The sequence below is a fragment of the Sceloporus undulatus genome, chromosome 3 (genome assembly GCF_019175285.1).
Source record: "Sceloporus undulatus isolate JIND9_A2432 ecotype Alabama chromosome 3, SceUnd_v1.1, whole genome shotgun sequence".
Taxonomy (NCBI): Eukaryota; Metazoa; Chordata; class Lepidosauria; order Squamata; family Phrynosomatidae; genus Sceloporus; species Sceloporus undulatus.
Window position 1 is genome coordinate 150,678,095 of NC_056524.1, and position 18,649 is coordinate 150,696,743.

At 41.0% G+C, this 18,649-nt stretch overlaps 1 protein-coding gene across 2 annotated transcripts in view; it reads left to right on the forward strand.

Moving 5' to 3' along the window:
* The window catches only part of SAMD8 (sterile alpha motif domain containing 8), a 324,372-nt gene extending 320,307 nt beyond the window's left edge, over window positions 1-4,065 (forward strand). For both annotated transcript variants that reach the window (XM_042459050.1, XM_042459051.1), the window contains exon 6: window positions 1,010-4,065. In XM_042459050.1, the coding sequence (XP_042314984.1) occupies window positions 1,010-1,314 (305 nt within the window). In that variant the 3' untranslated portion in view covers window positions 1,315-4,065. The remainder of the gene's footprint in view (window positions 1-1,009) is intronic.
* Window positions 4,066-18,649: the final 14,584 nt, after the last annotated feature.

Below are 18,649 nucleotides of genomic sequence, written 5' to 3' on the forward strand. Positions count from 1 at the left end.
AGATAGATGGTTGCACAGTGGGCCTGCCGCATGAGGAACATGCACGCAGAATGCACTAACACAGAGGTGCACTTATCACTGCCCATTGAATAATATCAGGCACTACTGTTCATGCTTTTCCAATCCACAAGGCCCCTTCAGAATCAACCCCTGTGGATCAGAAAAGTCCACTATAATAGGTGATTGGATTAATTACAGAAAGCGTAGAAAGGCAAGAATGACTAGATGCTGAAGGCTCAAGGAGTGCATTGTTGCTCATATTTTTAAAATGTTACATGTATACTGATCGTATGCTGATACCATCTTAAATTATTTTTTTATTGGTGCAAATACAATATGAAAAGTGTGTGTTCACATACAGTACCAAGTTACTGTTGGTGCTCCAGAAAATAAATAATAAGCAAGACACTACCCTTTTTTTCATGCTTACAACCTAAAGAACATTGCAAGGGAAAAGGGAGAGGTGGGTAAACGTATAAGAGAAAGATCAATGTAAGGATGTCATAATGAGGAGGCATGTTGTTGACAGACATTTAAACCAAATGAGGTCTATGCTATCCTTCATTTTGCTAAGAGAAATGCAGTTGCTAGGCAAGTAACTACCTAGTATTTTTTGGTCCTCTAATTGGGAACAATCCCACTTACCAATCAGAAGACCAAAAACTACTGAACAATTACTTGCATTTCCTTTGGGTTAGCTGCCTTCCAGAGTGGATCTTGTTGTGTGCCTTCAAGTCATTTTCAACTTATGGCAGCCATAAAGCAAACTTGTCACAGGATTTTCTTGGCCAGATTTGTACAGAGCCTTTGCCTTTTTCTTCGGCTGAGAGAGTGTGATTTGCCCAAGATCACTGAATGGGTTTTCATGGCTGAGCAGGGATTCGTACCATGGTCTTCAGGGTCATAGTCCAAGGCTCAAACTAGAACACTACACTGGCTCTCTCACCTGTCTCGTTGTTGTAAAATATTAGAAATTATGTTTGTTTCAATGCTTTATTCTCTTCTTTAGATACACCAAGAAGCTGGAACTTCTTGCACACTCTGTCCTGGGTGCTGAATCTCTTTGGAATCTTCTTCATTTTGGCTGCACATGAACATTATTCTATTGATGTCTTCATTGCCTTCTATATTACTACAAGACTATTTTTGTACTATCACACGTTGGCTAACACAAGAGCCTATCAACAAAGCAGGAGGGCCAGAATCTGGTTTCCCATGTTCTCTTTTTTTGAATGCAATGTAAATGGCACTGTTCCAAATGAGTATTGTTGGCCTTTCTCAAAACCAACTATAATGAAAAGACTGATTGGCTAAAAATTATTGGATTTAATTCACAGCTGTGTGAATTATTTGTGACTAACTTGCTTCAAGAATGGGCTAGGCAAAAAAGGTTTCTTCTTACCCATGTGACCTCTTCTAGCCTTGTTGATTCTCATTTAGCCACAAGAATAAAGGAAGCCCCATTAGCGTTTTTTTAAAAAATTGTAGTCAGAGTTGTTAACCTGTAATAAGGTTCTGCAAGAGTGAGGATAAAGTTAAGTTACCATTTCAGCAATCCTTAGAATGAGTTCATTTGGAGGACTTCAAAACTGTTCTGAGCTGAGAGAATGACTTTGGATCTAGATAGAATCAAATACTACCTAGTTAGCTATTGTGTCTCAAAACTAATAAATAACACAAGTGTCATACTTTAAAAATAATGTGTCTGTCACATAAAGAATACGGTGTACGATAGGAGGTAAGTGGGCAAGGAAACACTCAACTGGTGAAAAGGCCCGCAGAACCTTTAATATGAGATATACATGTTGTGCCTGGTGTGTAAGCAAAGGGGCAAACTGTTAGCTTCTGGAGCAGTGGCAGCTGTGAAGAAGGCATCACTAACTTGGAGTAAATCACTTCATAGTGTTCTGCTATCCAAATGTTTTCCTTGTTTACATTTCACCCAGTTGGTAAGAAACAAATGCTTGATCTTTTGAAATGAGATTGATTTAGTTTGGGTGCACCAATTTTTCTTTCCAGTACAGTATTAAACACTTAACATCCCTGCATGCTTTTAAAACACTGCTTTTGGGGGAATGGTATTGTTTCATTGGGAGTGTAGCAAGCAATGTCCCATTGAAAAAAGGAAAAGTTTATTTTTATTTTATTGATGTAAAAGTTAAACATAGCTTTTGCAAAATCTGTTAACAACAGTCTCTTTTCTCTCCATGTCACTGTACAATTTTCAAAGGCATCTCATTTTACTCTGTGTAGCATTAGTAAATGTTGAGATTTAATCGGTTGACTGAGAAACTTCTGATAGTATTTTCTGCAAATGCGCTATTCTTTTCACAAGTTAAAATGGTCTTAATCAGCTTAATCTTTGTAGTAGAGTTCAGTACTTCAGAGTATTTTGATTGTGGAAAAATAACGAAAAGAACTATGGCTTAAAGCATTAGGAGTTTTGCAGGAATTAGTGCACAGCACTTGGTACTCATTAAAACCCTATATTTTCCTGTTAAATCTAGCTTTTATAGAAGATACTCAGGTTTTCAATTAATTTTTAAAGCCATTTATTTAATGAGAAGTTGTACTTAGGAGTAAAAAAAAAATGCTCAAAAATTATGTGAATTACACAGCCATAGCTATTAGCACATTGATTCAAGAGTGATTTACACTGCATTATTTCAAAATAGGTAGTACATGCTGGTGCACAATTTAAGTTGGGTTAATTTCCATTCTGTATATTAAACAATACCTGTCAAAAGCTGCCTTGCTTATACAACTGAACATTCATGGGTGGTTTAGATTTTTAATTTAGTAATTTAAAGGTCTTCAGTCACATTATGTACACAGGTTACCCAAAATGATAAATTTACTCAAGTTGACATTAAAACTTGTGGTCAAATAAACTAGATTTTCACTTATAAGAAGTCCATGCAATATGCTAAAACTTCTATAACATGGAATAGTAAAGCTATATTGGATGTGAATTTTTTTTTTCAAGTAACAGAATAACAGGTTAAATAATTATATTGAGCCTCTATGTGGAAGTTAGATAATTTGGTTTTGCCACTGGCATCTGGTGAAGCCCCATTTCTGCTGCACCTTGCTAGAAATTAAATTAAGCCATCCACACAAAACATACATTGCTTTTATAGTTGATTATTACTGAGGAGCTATCCTTAGCAGAAGCAGAAGGTAGCTACTTGTCTTAATTTCCAGAATGGGATAGAGTTTAAATGTTCTTTCCTTTCTGATTGTTTGTTAAATATTGCTGAGCATTGGAGTGCTGAAGAAATGTTTCCAAAAGTATGCTGAACTGGAAATAAGTGTTGGTAAAATTGCAAATCTGCACATTCAAAGTATGTACAGACCCAAACGTTGTACATCTTCTAGCTATATTTAATATTGCAACAGTAATATATTTATACACAGTTAAATGATTACATAAGTATTTTTATGTATTACTTCAAAAAGGGAAATATCTTAGAGCTTCCTTTATTTCTTCACAAATTACTAAATCAGCACTGTTGCAGAGTCAACACTCTATAACCAAGTACCTGTTGTAAAACCATTCCTTAATGTGTTGGCTCCTATGTTGTATGTGATTGCTGGTATGCAATGATTGGTTTCTTAAGAAATTGGGTTGGAGGTAGTATTGTTGTTGTTCCGTGCCTTCAATCATTTCAGACTCATGTTTTTTTCTTGGCGAGGTTTGTTCAGAAGGGGTTTGACTTTGCCTTCCTCCGAGACTCAGAGAGTGCCACTTGCCCAAAGACACCTAGTGGGTTTCCATGGTCAAGTGGGGATTCGAACCCTGGTCCCCGGAGTCGTAGTCCAATGGTCAAACCAGTATATTACACTGGGTTTTGTTAGTTATTCTACCTTTTGCTTAATGAGGGGATGGAACTATATGGTAGGGATACCTATGAACTTTTCCATATATTTAAGGAAGTAGTCTACTGATATGTACAGTCAGCCCTCCTTATCTATGGATTTTTTCACCCATGGATTCAAGCATCCTGAAAATACATTTTTAAAAAGTATAAATTTCAAGTAGTAAACCTTGATTTGGCATTTTATATAAGGGACACCATTTTACTATGCCATTGCAGTTAATGGGACTTGGGCATCCACAGATTTTGTTATCCATGGAGGATCCTGGAACCAAACCCAGCAGATACCAAGGGCCCACTGTACTTAAATGCACCATTTTTTTAAATCAAAAAGAAGCCTCTCAGATGCAATTGCAGTTGCAGCATTTTTACTACTCTAACTTTACTAAATATTAATGGTAAATACTCATCTTTGCATTTTTGAATAGAATTATACTTTCTTTTAGGATAGCATTTTTCATGTGGCATATAAGAGGAAAGATCCAAAATATCACCTTTCTTTCTGCCCTACTCCTGGTGATATATACCCTAACTTTTACTGGGTCTTTGCTCCATAGGAAGAGTGAAAATACAGCATAGTAAGGAGCTTGTAGTGTTGGTTGTTTACAAGAAATCTCAGACACACCTGGGAATTCAAGCTATATGTACTCCCTTAAGTTTACAAATTTGGTAGAAGACTAGTACCACATCCATCAAAATGTACAGCTAAGTTTACAGTTCAGATTTACATTACATGGTAAGCAGTATTATTTTTGTCAGTTCAAATGGAAACAATTACCCCAGTCTGGTAAAGTGGGATAAATAAATAGCAGCAGTGGGATTCAACATGTAGTATGATCCAGTTCCTGTTCCCTCGGAAGCAGTCCTGCTGGACTTTATTCTGGCAGGTGGTTAATCTCTGTGCAGACTATGGTCACTCAGGCTGTAGGTGACAGTTGAGTGCTCCCCCAAGAAGGAAAACCATACATAGAAAACTAGAGAGTGCCAAGAAGAAGGCCAAGTTAAAAATCTTTCTCCGGGACATGATACTTTCTGCTCAGTAAGCAATATTTTGTACAGAAGAGAATTCAATTTGGAGAATTGCCGCTTCAGTCTAAAATGGATTGCCAACCATTGGTCTTCCTGATATTTTGTACTTTAGTTCCATAAGCCCCCAGCTAGCCTGACCAACAGTCAGGAATTCTGGGAACTGAGGTCCAAAACTTCTGGAGGACCAAATGTTGGGAACCACTGGTGTAAGAGGTATAGCACAAGCACTGAAGCATGACATCACTGGGACTTACTTGAAAATTAGCGAGCATAAAAGTGTTGTTTTAGGAGTTTATCACATCACTAAAAAACCCAGCTTACCTCTTCCAAGATGAATTGTAATTCGAGAGGTAGCTGGGTTCTATCGCACGTAATTTGCCACTTGCTCTGCCAGCTGAATACAGCCGACTGAAAAGCAGCTTGCTGAGTACGCCTGTGACCTGGGCTGCATCTGAGCTGTATTCGGCTGACAGATTCGGTGGCATATTATGTGCAATAGAACCTGGCTGCCTCCCAAATTAGAATTTAACTTGGGAGAGATAAGCTGGGTTTTTTTAGCGGTGCAATAAACTCCTTAGTTGTGACTAGTTTAGTTAAATTAGGGCTGTATATTAGTTAACACAGTAGAAGGGAAGGAGGGTATGGAAAAAGAGTAACCAAAACTAACTTACCTTTTGAGGAGGTAACATTATTTAAGCATAACAGTATAAAATGTGTATAACCTCTTTTTTGTTCAAATTAAAAAATAGTCCTGTGAACTAGATTTGCACTTTGGGTTCTAATCAAACTAGCCATTCTACGGATTAATCTGTTTTAAATAGTTAATAGTCTTAGGTGCGTTACAGACGGCCCAGAAGGGGCAGTCTTGCGCCGCTGCTGGTTGCTGCGTCCAGGAACCGCAGCATCCAAACCGCGCGGTTCCTGGCCGCAGCAAAGAAGAAGCACCGAAATGGCGCTTCTTCTTCTGCCCTGGATGAGACGCTGCGAGGCGTTACTTGCACACTCGCGGCGTCACATCCGGTGTGTGACGTGCGGATGCTATGCATCCAGCATGTAAAAATGGTGGTGCCTGTGTGCATAGGGCGCCACTATCTTTACGCCCTCGTCACGTGCTAGGGGTGAGCCGGTGTGGACGCTAGGTCCTCGGCCAACCCCTAGCACATCACGGGGGCGCCGGAAGAGCCCGTGTGTAACGGGCCTTAGTGACTTGTTATCCTGTGTTTAATTACACATTTGCTCGTTCTGAGAAAAGATACATCCATCAGCATCTCCAGCATTTGTCCATTGTGGAATAGAATTACAGCGCACCCCATCATATGCGGGCACACCTTATGTGACTTCCAGCATATGCTGGAAGCAGTGCCGGAAGTTGCAGTGCCACACATTAGAAAAGACAATGGCGCGCATGCCGCTACAGGGGTATGAAAAATTACCATCCGCATTTTTTCCCTTACCGGGGGGGGGGGGGGGGGGCAGAACAAGTTAAATATGTATTACACTGTAATTTATTTCCTGGTCTTTCAGGCAGTATTGTTTTGTTTGGAAAATGATGTGTTTGGAATGGAAAGTGGTGGTAAAAATATAACAGGTGTTCAAAACTGGTGTTGAAAATATAACAGATCTCTAGCAGTTATGAAGGCCATCATTGATGCAAGTGCATTGTACTCATTGATGTAAGTGCATAATATCCACATAATATCCACTCTTGATTCTCTTTCATGGTGTCTTAACATGTGACTTGGATAGTATGTTAAGGCTTTAAATTATAATTTGGTAAAAGTGTTTAAATTTTTGAATTCTTGCCGTGAAACTTGAGAAATAGATAAACTAATTAGATTGTTAGATAAATGAATATTTTAATGTATTCTTTATTAAAAATCTGTGGTGTGCAAACATTCCTTTTAATTGGCAAAGTTAGGTATTTTGACTGTGTACACTGCTATCTTTCAACAGTATTTCGTTGGAGTAACCCAACTAACTTATAAACTCATGTATACATTGTCCTCATGTATAAATTGAGAGCAGATTTTGAGGCCAAAATTATGGATTTTGATATGACCTGTGGGGTGAGTCAAGGGTAAAACCTACAGACTTTTAACAAAGGATGTAAAGGACGAAGCAGAGGAAAACAGTGCCAAAGAATTTACAGAATTCAAGCAGGCATAACTGTAGCCACCCTAAATGCTGGATAGATGAGGAGAGAATACGGTAAATGGTGGTTGAACAATGTATGTAGAAGAAGCAACCAGATGTGGGCAGGGCAAAGAAAATGTGTACATGCTAAAAAGGATGTAAAGGCAAAGCAAAGAAAATGGCTACTTCGTTACTAGTGATTACAGCCTTTAACTTTAATGTGCTAACTTTGCCTGATTTTAGCCCAGAAAAGCTGACAAACATACATAGGTGTCTTATTCAAATCCTTGAAAGCCTGATTTCTCATTGCTGGAATAACATCATTGGAATCCCCTTCTCAGAGTGTCAAAATGGAAGAACATAGTCCATCGTGGGAGACCCTCTACTCACTTGGCACTCCTTTGATGGGAAGCACCAAAGAGCTACAGTCAACATTTTCCCACCCAGGCATTTAAAAAAGCCAGATGCAGCATCAGAGCAGAACGAGTAGAAGGTGCTGTTTTCATGTTCACCTGGGATGGACTGAGCTCAGCTTTCAATACTCTACTCAGAGAAGGAGTAATTCTAGTTTTTTTAATAAGAGTTAAGATGCAGTACTTATACTGACCAGTTGATAAGTTGATCCAGGTTTTAAACTAATTTTTCTTGATTTATAGAACAGGTTATATAGTAACAATCGTTCTTTGAAAGTGTTGTTTCAAACAATTGTTCTGTGAGAGAATTCAGTCTGTAATAGAGTGTACACACTTGCACACGCTGTTCTCCCTGTTTTCAGATGCATGACATTATGGTGGTCTAAAGCCATATTGACAATAGTGGTATGTTTACATCTTAAAATACTATAAACTTACAGTTTAAAAAAAAAACCTGGGAACCTTTTAGTTCCACTGGGTTTTTAATGGACTGATGGACAAATTGTTTCAGGATTTCCAAATCTGGACTAGATCCTGGAAGAAGTCAGCACCCAATACGTATATTCAGGCGAACCCCCAAAGTTATACCCAAAGAGACACAGTGATTTTTCCTATATTCTAAGTGGCCTAACTTGCCCTGAGGAAATCCAGTTGCAAGAACAGGTTTCCACAGTCATATTGATTCTATGATACATTAAATGAATGACACATTTGCAGGAATTGTAGTGCAACCAGGGAAACTGGAGAGAAGTGTCTGGTCTAGAATCCGTGATCCTTTTATTTTGAAACTTTCTTTTGCCCCAGAGAATATAGTGTTATTCGAAGACTTGGATGTTTCGTCTGCTGATCTGAAGCACAGGTGTGTATATAAAGATGGATTTCACTCAAAGTTGAACCCAGATTTAATTTATATTGTTTTGTATGTATTATATTAAACTATTGAAGAGCTAAATAAAATCTAAAATGAAATTTAAAAATGACTAATCCTACGTATGATGCTTTTTTGTTTTGTCCAAGTAGCTAAACTTTTTCCCCCCTACAAGTCGCTGCTCTTTGTGTCTTGCATTTACTGAGTCTAGAATTACCATTTCCCAGCTGCATTTCACATGAGAACTTGAGTGCTGTGAGTTCACTTCTCAAAGGATTCTGTAAGCCAAAAATATTCACCTACAGAAGAGTTAGGTGGATCTCTGCACATTTTGCTGCTCTGGCCTTTCTGCTTTCTTTTTAATCAGTCTATTGGAATTGGTTAATATATGTCTGCTTTGGATGAGACTAAATTCAGGGCCCGTACAGACAGGCCAAAATGAAACTGCTTCGGTTCACTTTGGAGATATGCTGTTTAAATGATGCATGTGTCCTAAGAGTCCAGAAGCTGCACCAAAGCCATGCTCCAGTCCTAAGAACATGACTTTGGTGTGATTTCCGGCCTCTTAGGACACATGTATCATTTAAACAGCATACCTCCAAAGTGACCCAAGGCAGCTTTATTTTGGTCTGTCTGGATAGGGCCTCAGTCACCTTTAGTGAAGACTGCACCGACCATTAGAGAGCAGATCCTATTATTTCTTAAGTCTAATCAAATACTGCTGAGACTCCAATTTTGCATTTCATGATTTGTGACAATGCACGTAAGTCTCAGGGCCTCTGTTTAAGCAAAGCCTCCCACAGTCTAGAACAGGGGTAGGCAACCCTTTTGAGCCGGGGGCCAGGTTGCTGTCTCTCAGACAACTGGGGGGCCGAAGCCAAAAAATAAATAATTAAATTTTTTAAAAAAATTAAATAAATAAATAAACGGGGACAAATGTAGGACAGAATTTTCAAATGGAGGGCACTTTTTAAATAAAAAATGGAGGACACGCTAAAAAATTTGCTGATTTTTAAAAATGGTTAAGATAAATGCATGTTTCTGAGGCTTCTATAGACAATTGCCCCACCATGCCCCTCGTGTGAGACGCCAAAGGCCTCGGTGGCAGGACCGGGCTGGGGCCGGTCCCAAGGCCTCGCCGAGCCGCATCCAGCCCGCGGGCTGCAGGTTGCCTACCCCTGGTCTAGAAGGTTACCCTTGCATATTGTATGTGTTAATCATGCACTTGGTAGCAACAGAACATCCAGTTTCAAAACTGCCTAAGCTGGGCAGTTTTAAAGTCCTTCACAGACTAATATATTTGATCTAGTTGTCATCTTAACAAATGACATTCTTGTGAGTTGCTAATTTTATAAATGTACAGTAAAAAAAAGGTAGCAAGAGCATTTTGTTAAACCCAATTACACTATTGGCTTAAGGTGTCAGAACCAATACCCCTAATTAGATTAATGCTTTAAATGAATTGTAAAGGCAAGGCCACAGATGGGCATGTGAAATGCAAATGTTTCTATGCTGAGAGGTATTATAAAGTTTGAAAGGATACCTGAATATCTGCAGCAGATTTAAACCAAAACAGATGCAAAATGTAGCCCAAATGTTAAATCATCAGTGCAACTGGCCTTTCTATTGAAAGAGTATTAAAACAGGTATATTGGGGTGTCATGGGCTCTGTTTTTTATACTCCTGCACCAGTGTGATGGTTTTGAGACTGCTTATACTGCTAACCTGTACATAGGAGTAAGATTGCATTGCTAGTTGCTATAATAGTAGCCAACTGAAAACATTTCACTTATTTAGTTGCCCACTCTTTTCAACTCAGCCCTCCCTAAACTCACTGCTTTGCTTTGCTGCTGCTTCTTATTCTGTTTGGTCCCTTCCCTTTATTCTGTGGATAAAGCTATTACCTCAATATGCCTCTGATTGTTTTATCTGTCTTAAAACATCTGGTTGTTTTCTAGGCTCCTGCTTCCACTAGTTTCTTTGAACTATCTTTTCTTAGCTTATTGCTTTCTATTCCCTTCTGTGCTGCTCTGAAATAATTTCTGTGTGAAGTCAGAGCACCTGACTACAAGGCAGAATCCTATAGTATGTCATATACTTCTTTGCGGTAGATACTGTTGAGCCCAAGCCCTATGAAACTCCTCAGCAAATGTATTGTTGAAACTGAAAGGTATGCTTAAGGTTGCTGACTTGTAACCACTAAATCTAAAATTTTGTGTAGTACAAAGATATACCTTGTAGACAAATTGATGGTGGTGGGGGATTTATTCCTTCTGAGAAGACAATTTCATATAAACAAAGCGGGTTGGAAATCCTGCACTGAGCGGGAGGTTGGACTCAAAGATTCATGATGCCCCTTCTAACTCTTATGATTCTATATTTCAGAACATCTTTCTAAAGGCATTTTCACAAACAATCTAGATGGCTGTCACCCAATGGGATGACAGTAAGTGATCACAATATCGACAGAACAAAGGCGCACATTCCTTGATCTCCACAGTCTTCGATGAAAGTGATGCTCTATCTTCCAGTTAGGAGACAGTAACTATAAAGTCTAAAAAACCCTATTTTGAGCGCTGGTGCTTTCAAAGCAGCACTTGCGGGGGGGGGGCAATATGCTGCATCCAATTTGTCAGGATGAGCAGGAAGGTCCCCAAATTTAGCAAGGCTAGCTTACCACATGTTGGAGATGTTGACCTGTTAGCATGCAAACAGAGGGTGGGGGGATCAAGTCTAGAATATAATTGCACTGATAACTTTGTGACTGAAATGGTTAAAAAAAGATGGTTTTTGAGTAGAAAACAGGAGAGAGCAACTCTGATCTTTCAAGTGGTTTTGAAATTTGTAAATTGAATACAAGGGCTTGCTTTTGCTCCCCTCCCCAGCTTGCTTACTTAGGCGGGTTACAAACTGCCACTTGGGACGTCCTCAGGACGTCCCAGTTTAAAAAAGGGGCGTCTCTTCCAGATGCCCCTCTTCCTGTTACGGACTCTGTCCGTAACAAATGGCGGTGGCTGTTCCACACGGCCGCCACCATCTTGACGTAACAGACGCTGTGTCCACATGTTACGCGGCGCTAATGACATCGCGAGTGTGCCATTGGCACCTTGCGGCGTCATGAGTGCGATGCCAGAAGAAGCTCCATTTTGGAGCTTCTTTTTTGCTCCGTAAGGGAGCCGCGTGGTTTGGCTGCGGCGGCTCCCTTATGGAGCAAACTGCAGCGCCGGGAGACCACCGCAAAGCGGCGGTTTGTAACGCCTCTTAGTAAGTACTGGTTTTCTGCCTCTTTTAAAGAAGAGACAAAGTGCTCCCTTACAATTGCTTAAAAGAGAAAGAAGTTGAAATGGCAGCAATAGATATTTCCATAAAAACAGCTCATTGTGCCCTTTACACTCTATTATGATATGTGTATTCAACCACAGTGACTAACCTTGCATCACAATCATTATTCTGTTGCTACACAAAACAAAAAGAGGGAAACCAGTTTATGTGGATGTGGAGTTGGGTGAGAATACACCTGTGTTTAGACCTAATATAAAATAATTTGGTAACTGGGTTTATAAAGCTGTCTTGTCTTGAAGAAATGGGCTGTTCATTTCAAGTATTGTCACAGCATAGTAGGTGAACATTTAAATCTTGTGAAATCTTGTGTAATTCTGATGCCCTGAAGAAGAGCATTGTATCTGTTGGGGTGACAATTGTGTGGCCCTCCAATTATTGCTCAATTGCAGCTCCCAGCAACCCTAAACAGTATTGTTGATAAACATCTTGGGGTAGCTGTGTTGGCCATATAGCAAATCCAATAACATCCAAACAATGATACCTTTGTTGGCCAACCAAAATGCACAATCACATGTTGCAAGCTTTTGAAGTCACACTGGCTTCTTCATCAGGCAAACAGGAGAAAAAAATTGAAAATGTTAGTCATAGGCCTGCATTTACTATTTCTGGCCTTAGTTCAGATGGTAGGGAAGGCTATCTACAGGCTGGCGCTTCCCTCTTTAGCCATGTGGTCATTAGTAGATTTTCAAAGACAAGGAAATTTAATGTCCATTTGCAGTTCAAAGAAGATGTTCCCTTGGAATCTAGCATGTCTCCTTCCTTTGTGAAGCCACAGGCTCCTATGTAGATAGAGAATACTGAATTTCTCAAGATGTCTTTATGTTTTGCATCAGGAAAACTTTAGGTGGTGTAGAGGTAAAGCATGCCGATCAGTCCCAATATTAGAAAAAATGCTTTACCTTTGTTGGAGGCAGAAGCCTCGGGTGGCAAGGTCCCAGTGCACTGGCTCTCTCTAGGATTCCCCTATGATGGCTAAAATGCTGTATCTCGAAATCCAAAAAACATCTAGCTGTGTTGCCCATATAGCAAATCCAATAACATCCAAACAATGATACCTTTATCGGGCCAACCAAAATGCACAAGTACATGTTTCAACCTTTCAAAGTCACACTGGTTTTGTTTCACAAAGACTAGCACAGTCATTTTGTCCTGAGTAGAAGTGGATACAGGGAGACCGGTTCTAATGTTTGATCTGATGACTTCTTCTGAACAAATAAACATTTATTGTTAACTTAGGGCCCGAACACACATCTTAAGAGGCCAGAAGCTGTGCCAAGGCTGCACTCCAATCCTTAGGACTGAAGCATGCTTTGGGGTGGCTTTCGGCCTCTTAGGATGCATGCAGCATTTAAACAGCATACTTCCAAAGTAACCTGAAGCAGCTTTATTTTAGCCTGATTGTTCGGACCCTTAGTAACTATCCCATACCTGGTTATTCTAGACTTGAGTAGAGAGCAGATTGTGTTGCTTACTAGGGATCCACCAAGCTAGGCATCAACCAAATGTCTTATCCTTTATAATGGGCAGAAGAGTCTGGATTTTTTTTTAATTTGGTGGCATGGAAAAAAGAGTAAAAAAGAAAAATTAACCTCAAAGAAACTGGTCATAAAAGGTGTGGTCTCTCTTCTCTCCCCAGGTTGCCTGACTAGCAACAATAGCAGCTGGTCCTAACAATAAGCCCCATGGCACCTGGTCCAAAACTTGGGGAGCTGCAAAAGTTGTCTGAATCATAGAACTATAGAGTCAGAAGAGACTGCAAGGGCCATCCAGTCCAACCCCCTGCCATGCAGGAAATCTAAATCAAAGCATCCCTGACAGATGGCTATCCAGCCTCTGTTTAAAGACCTCCAAGGAAGAAGATTGCACTATACTCCGAGGGAGTGTGTTCCACTGTCAAACAGCCATTACTGTCAGGAAGTTCCTCCTAATGTTGAGGTGGAATCTCTTTTCTTGGAGCTTGCAAGGCGAAGCTCACACAGCTGGCTGCAATATTTCACTCTTAACCTTGAGATTAATGATGCAGTGTGCCATCATAACAGCTCAAAAGAAATAAAACCTAAAAGAACCGAAATCATTTCGTGGGTTGAGTTTAATATTACAGCTAGCCCTTCACATTTGCAGCTTTGATGTTTGCATATTTGATTATTCACAGATTTGATTAATATGTTTTCTTTAGGATTTTTTAGGTCCTTCCAGCCTGACTCATATTGGAGGAACTACAGATTCCTAGAAACCAGTTTTTTGGACATTTGTAGGTCATCCAGTGTAGTTCTGTGGTCAATGTCTGCCGGAAGTTGCCCATACAGTTGTGCTGGAGGGCCTAGAGATTCCTTGAGAGGTGTTCTCAGCTTCAAAAAATTGTTTTTAGTTGCATTTTCCCTCCATTTTCACAGAGATTCTACACTCCTAACCCCAGCAAATGAGGAGGGCTGACTACACTGAGTGTCCTGCCCAGTAGATCAGTTTAAGTAACCGAGTAAGTACAGTACTTAACTAGCAGAAAGCCCACCATGCTTAAGAGATGGTGATGTGCATAGCATGGGTGGTATAAGCCAAAGCAACTGTTGGAGTGGAGCCAGGCCTGCTTTTCCAGACTGAGAGTGCATCTACACAATAGAAATAGTAACCTTTAACTGCCATGGCTCTATCCTATAGAATCCTTGGATTTGTAGTTTTGTAAGGCACAACGCTCTGGCAGAGAAGGCTGAAGACCTTGTAAAACTACAAATCCCAGGATTCTATAGCATGGAGCTATAGCACCTAGTGGTATAAAAATGCATTATTTCTATAGGTCAAATATACCCCTAATCTTCCCTGCCTCCTCAGATGTCAGAACAATAGAAAGGAATGCTCCCCGCCCTCCAATATGTCCCTTCTCCCACCATCTGGCAAAGTCTTTAGTAGGGCAAAAACTGGAGCAATGTTGCTCCTCCAGGCCTGGTATCCTGCTCAGTAGAAGCCAGGCTATCCATCTGAAGCCCCCCCCCCCCCCCGGCCTTCCTCCCAATGCAGTGGTTCACTTTTCTCAATTGCCATCCATTGAGAGGCATGGGAGAAAATGAAAGGGTACAGCTTAGAGCCCAATTAATTAATTAATTAATTAATTAATTATCCCACCTTTCTCCCAATACAGGGACTCAAAGCAGCTAGCAAATCTAACAGTCCAAGTTAAAACACTATAAAACATGCAAAATACAAGTTTAAAAAACAGTTAAACAATTAAAAACATTACCTTATTAAAATTTAAAGTTAAGAACTGTTTAAAACTAAAACAAAACAGCATCCATGTCACGTGAAAGCCTGGAGGCATAGAAACGTCTACTTGCCTCCTTCGGGGATAGAGCCATCCTGGCCTTCCTAGGGAGGGAGGTCCAGAGCTTGGGAGCAGCCACTGGAAAGGCCCTTTCTCTTGTTCTCAACACTGAATCCAGAAGTAGCCCCAAACTATGAACCTGAGTTTTCAGGGGGAGTGTAACCCCATCTAACACAAGCTGAATCCCTATTCCTGAATCTGTCTTTCGACTGACCAGAAGCACCTCTGTCTTCTCTGGATAAAGCTTCAATTTGTTTGCCCTCATCCATTACAGCAGCAAGACACTGGTTTAGGACAGAAAGAGCTTCCTTGGCATTAGGTGGAAAGGAGTGATAAGAGCTGGGTATCATCAGCATACAGGTGACACCTTACTCCGAAACTCCAGATGACTTCTCCCAGTGGTTTCGTGCAGGTGTTAAAAGGCACAGGGGACAAGACTGAACCCTGAGGGACCCCACAGGCCAGATATCCCAGCAGCACCTTCTGAGAGCACCCCTCCAGGAAAGAGGTAGAACAGTACCTCCGAGCCCTATCACAGAGAGGCGACTCAGAAGGATACCATGGTCAATGGTATTGAAAGCCGCAGAGAGGTCCGGTAGAACCAACAGGGACACACTCCCCCTGTCCAGTTAATCTGCATAGATAATCCACCAAGATGACCAAAGCTGTTTCTGTCCCATAACCAAGCCTACAGCCAGACTGACATGGATCTAGATAATCCGTCTAATCCAGGAGTTGGGAAGCCACCACACGCTCCAGCACCTTGCCCCAAAATGGAAGATTGGAGACTGGCCTGTAATTATATAATAAAATGGGATCCAAGGAAGTTTCCCCCCCCCCCCAAAAAAAGAGGTCTTACTGCAGCCTCTTTTAGGTGTGTTGGGACCCTGCTTTGTTGTAAAGAGGCATTAATCACTTCCCTTACCCACTCCACCAGTCCTCCTCTGGCCAGTTTAATAAGCCAGGAAGAGCAAAGGTCTAGTATGCATGTAGTGGCTCCCAACTCTGCAAGAATCCTGTCCACATCATCAGGCTGCAGAAATTGAAATGTATCCATCAATACCAGACAAGCAGGAGGCAAGGTTACATGCACCAACACTGTATCAACTCTGATGTCTAAGTCAGAGCGAATCCGAGCAGTTTTATCAGCAAAACGGTGAGCAAATTCTTCACATCGAGCTGTTGATTGGCTTACATTCTCCAGATTGTAACAGATCCTTACCCACTCAAAACAGCTCAGCTGAACGATTCTGTGCAGCTCCAATAGTTTTAGTTTTAAAAGCTTTTTTTTTTTTGCTGCCTTTATTGCATCACCATATGTTTTCAAGTAGTTTTTTTGTCTGTTTTCAGTCAGATTCACTCTGAAGTTTCCTGCCACTGTTGCTCTAGTGGCAGCTGCTTAGAAAACCAAGGGGCTGGGTTAGCTCCACTCCATGAGACAGTATGCTTAGGAGCGATTGTGTCAACTGCACTTGTAGTTTCTCCATTCCAGAGATCAACCAAGGCTTTGACAGGAGCACCTGCCAAGGCAGCAGGAAACTCCCCAAGAGACATCAGGAATGCATCCACATCCATAAGCCTCTGAGACAGACCATCTTAATGGGTCCCCCACCCCTGCAGAGGTTCTAAATTCCAGCAAGTCTTAACCTGACTAGAAAGCGATCCCTGACAACGGAACAGTAGAAAGCTCAATTCTCAGATCATCAGCATCCCCCTCTGTACAGAACAAAAGATCTAGAGTGTGCCCAGCAACATGTGTGGCCAGATACCACATGGGACAGCCCCATGGTTGTCATGATGGCCATGAAGTCCTGAGCCACTCCCGACATGGTAGCCCTGGAATGGATGTTGAAGTCCCCCAGCAATATAAGTTGTGGGGATCCCAACACCACCCCCAAGACCACCCCAGCTAGCTCTAGCAGAGAGACTGTTTTACAGCAAAGTGGACGGTTCACCAACAGAATCCTTAATCTGTCCCAGTTGCCCATCTTTAAATAAACACACTCAAACCCTGTATACTAAGGGATAGGATGCCTGGTCAAGGGGATATTATTCTGATAGACCATTGCAACTCCACCTCTCTGCCTCCCAGGCCTAGTGAAACAGAGTGCTCCTAAGCATTAAAATAATGATTGCAGGATCTCATCTTGAGTTCTCCCTGCTTTGGTTACATGTTGTGACTGGATATTTCTTGTGACAAAAATGAGCTGAAGGAATCACATACAGCTTTTCATCCATTGTGCACATTCACGGGGCAGTGTGGAAAATGCACACATGTAAGTAACACTGACACAAGGATTAGCATTTTTCTGGGTAAAAATGTATCATCTTTAAATGATGTTGGGGAAATCACACACCATCACAGTGTAAAGGCATTTCATCCATTGCATGGTCAATAAGTATATACTCCACTTGGATCCAATACACCTGTCCGTATGTAAAATACATCCTCCAAAATTATTTGCAGCCTGAGTAGATAATGTGAGCAATAACTATTCCCACTGTTAATATGCACATTCCCACAATGTCTGTTAGAAGTACACATTTATAGGGAATGATGTTGTTGAAACATCCATGCATACACTGGTTTGGCATGTATCCCAGCAGCTGAGTGTTTGTTCTATTTTGCATCTTCAACATGCTATAACTTTCTGAGCACCAACCAGCTATTTATATGAGGCAGTTTAGTTAACACTGACCCTGAAGTGTAATTGTTTCTTTTCATTTGGCAATCTCATTTGAACTGTGACTCACTTTAATCTATCCTTGGAGTTTTGCTTGTTTATCACTTGCTTAATACTTGCCGAGACAAACCAGAAAGAAACTGGAGTACAATTGTATCTGTCCTTCTCCTTGTACTTCAACGTCTTCCCATCAATCTGTGCATAATAAATTCCACATGATCACTTTCTACTCCCTGACGAAGATTTCTAGTTACTGCTTTAAAGCTGCAGCACATAAATTGTGAAGGATAGTTGCAATGACTTCGAATTTATTTTCTAAGAAGTAGCCATGTTAGTCTCTAGCAGCATAAAAAAGGAGGAAGGAAGGGGGAGAAAAAAATGTGGCAGCATCTGTAAGACTGATTTTTATTTTCTTCAGATGCAGTACAGAGTGATGTCCAAATCTCAGAATATAAAGCAGTGGCATCACTAGGGTTGGCGTCACCCAGTGTGGTAACTTATGGTGTTGGCCCCCCACCACCATTGACGTCTTTCCATACCACATTATACAGAATCCTTAGGAATGTTTTTTGTACTCTTTCGAGCCTTTATAATGGTCAGTTAGGGGCAGTAGAGATGGACGGTTCCATGCCATCTGTTTTTGCCCCCTGTCTTTGCTGCTGCATTCCCATGCTACAGCACAGACATGCCACAAAAAAGGAGCCGCCTAGAGTGGCTTCTTTTTTGTGATGCCAGAAACAGGTAGCGGCACCACCGTGATGCCACTTCCTGCCAGCAATGTCTGGTCGCTGTATGGTGGCAGCGGCATCATGGCATCCCCCATATGGATGGGAGGCCACCATCATGCTGAGGTCTGTACGTATTAGGGTTTGGGAGTGCCGGTTTCTGTGTGCTCCCGAATCCTAATATCGCCAACACCACACTACAAAGGGCCTGGGCCTTGGTGTTGATGTGTGAAAGGAATAATTCTGGTTACCAAAAGTTAGTTT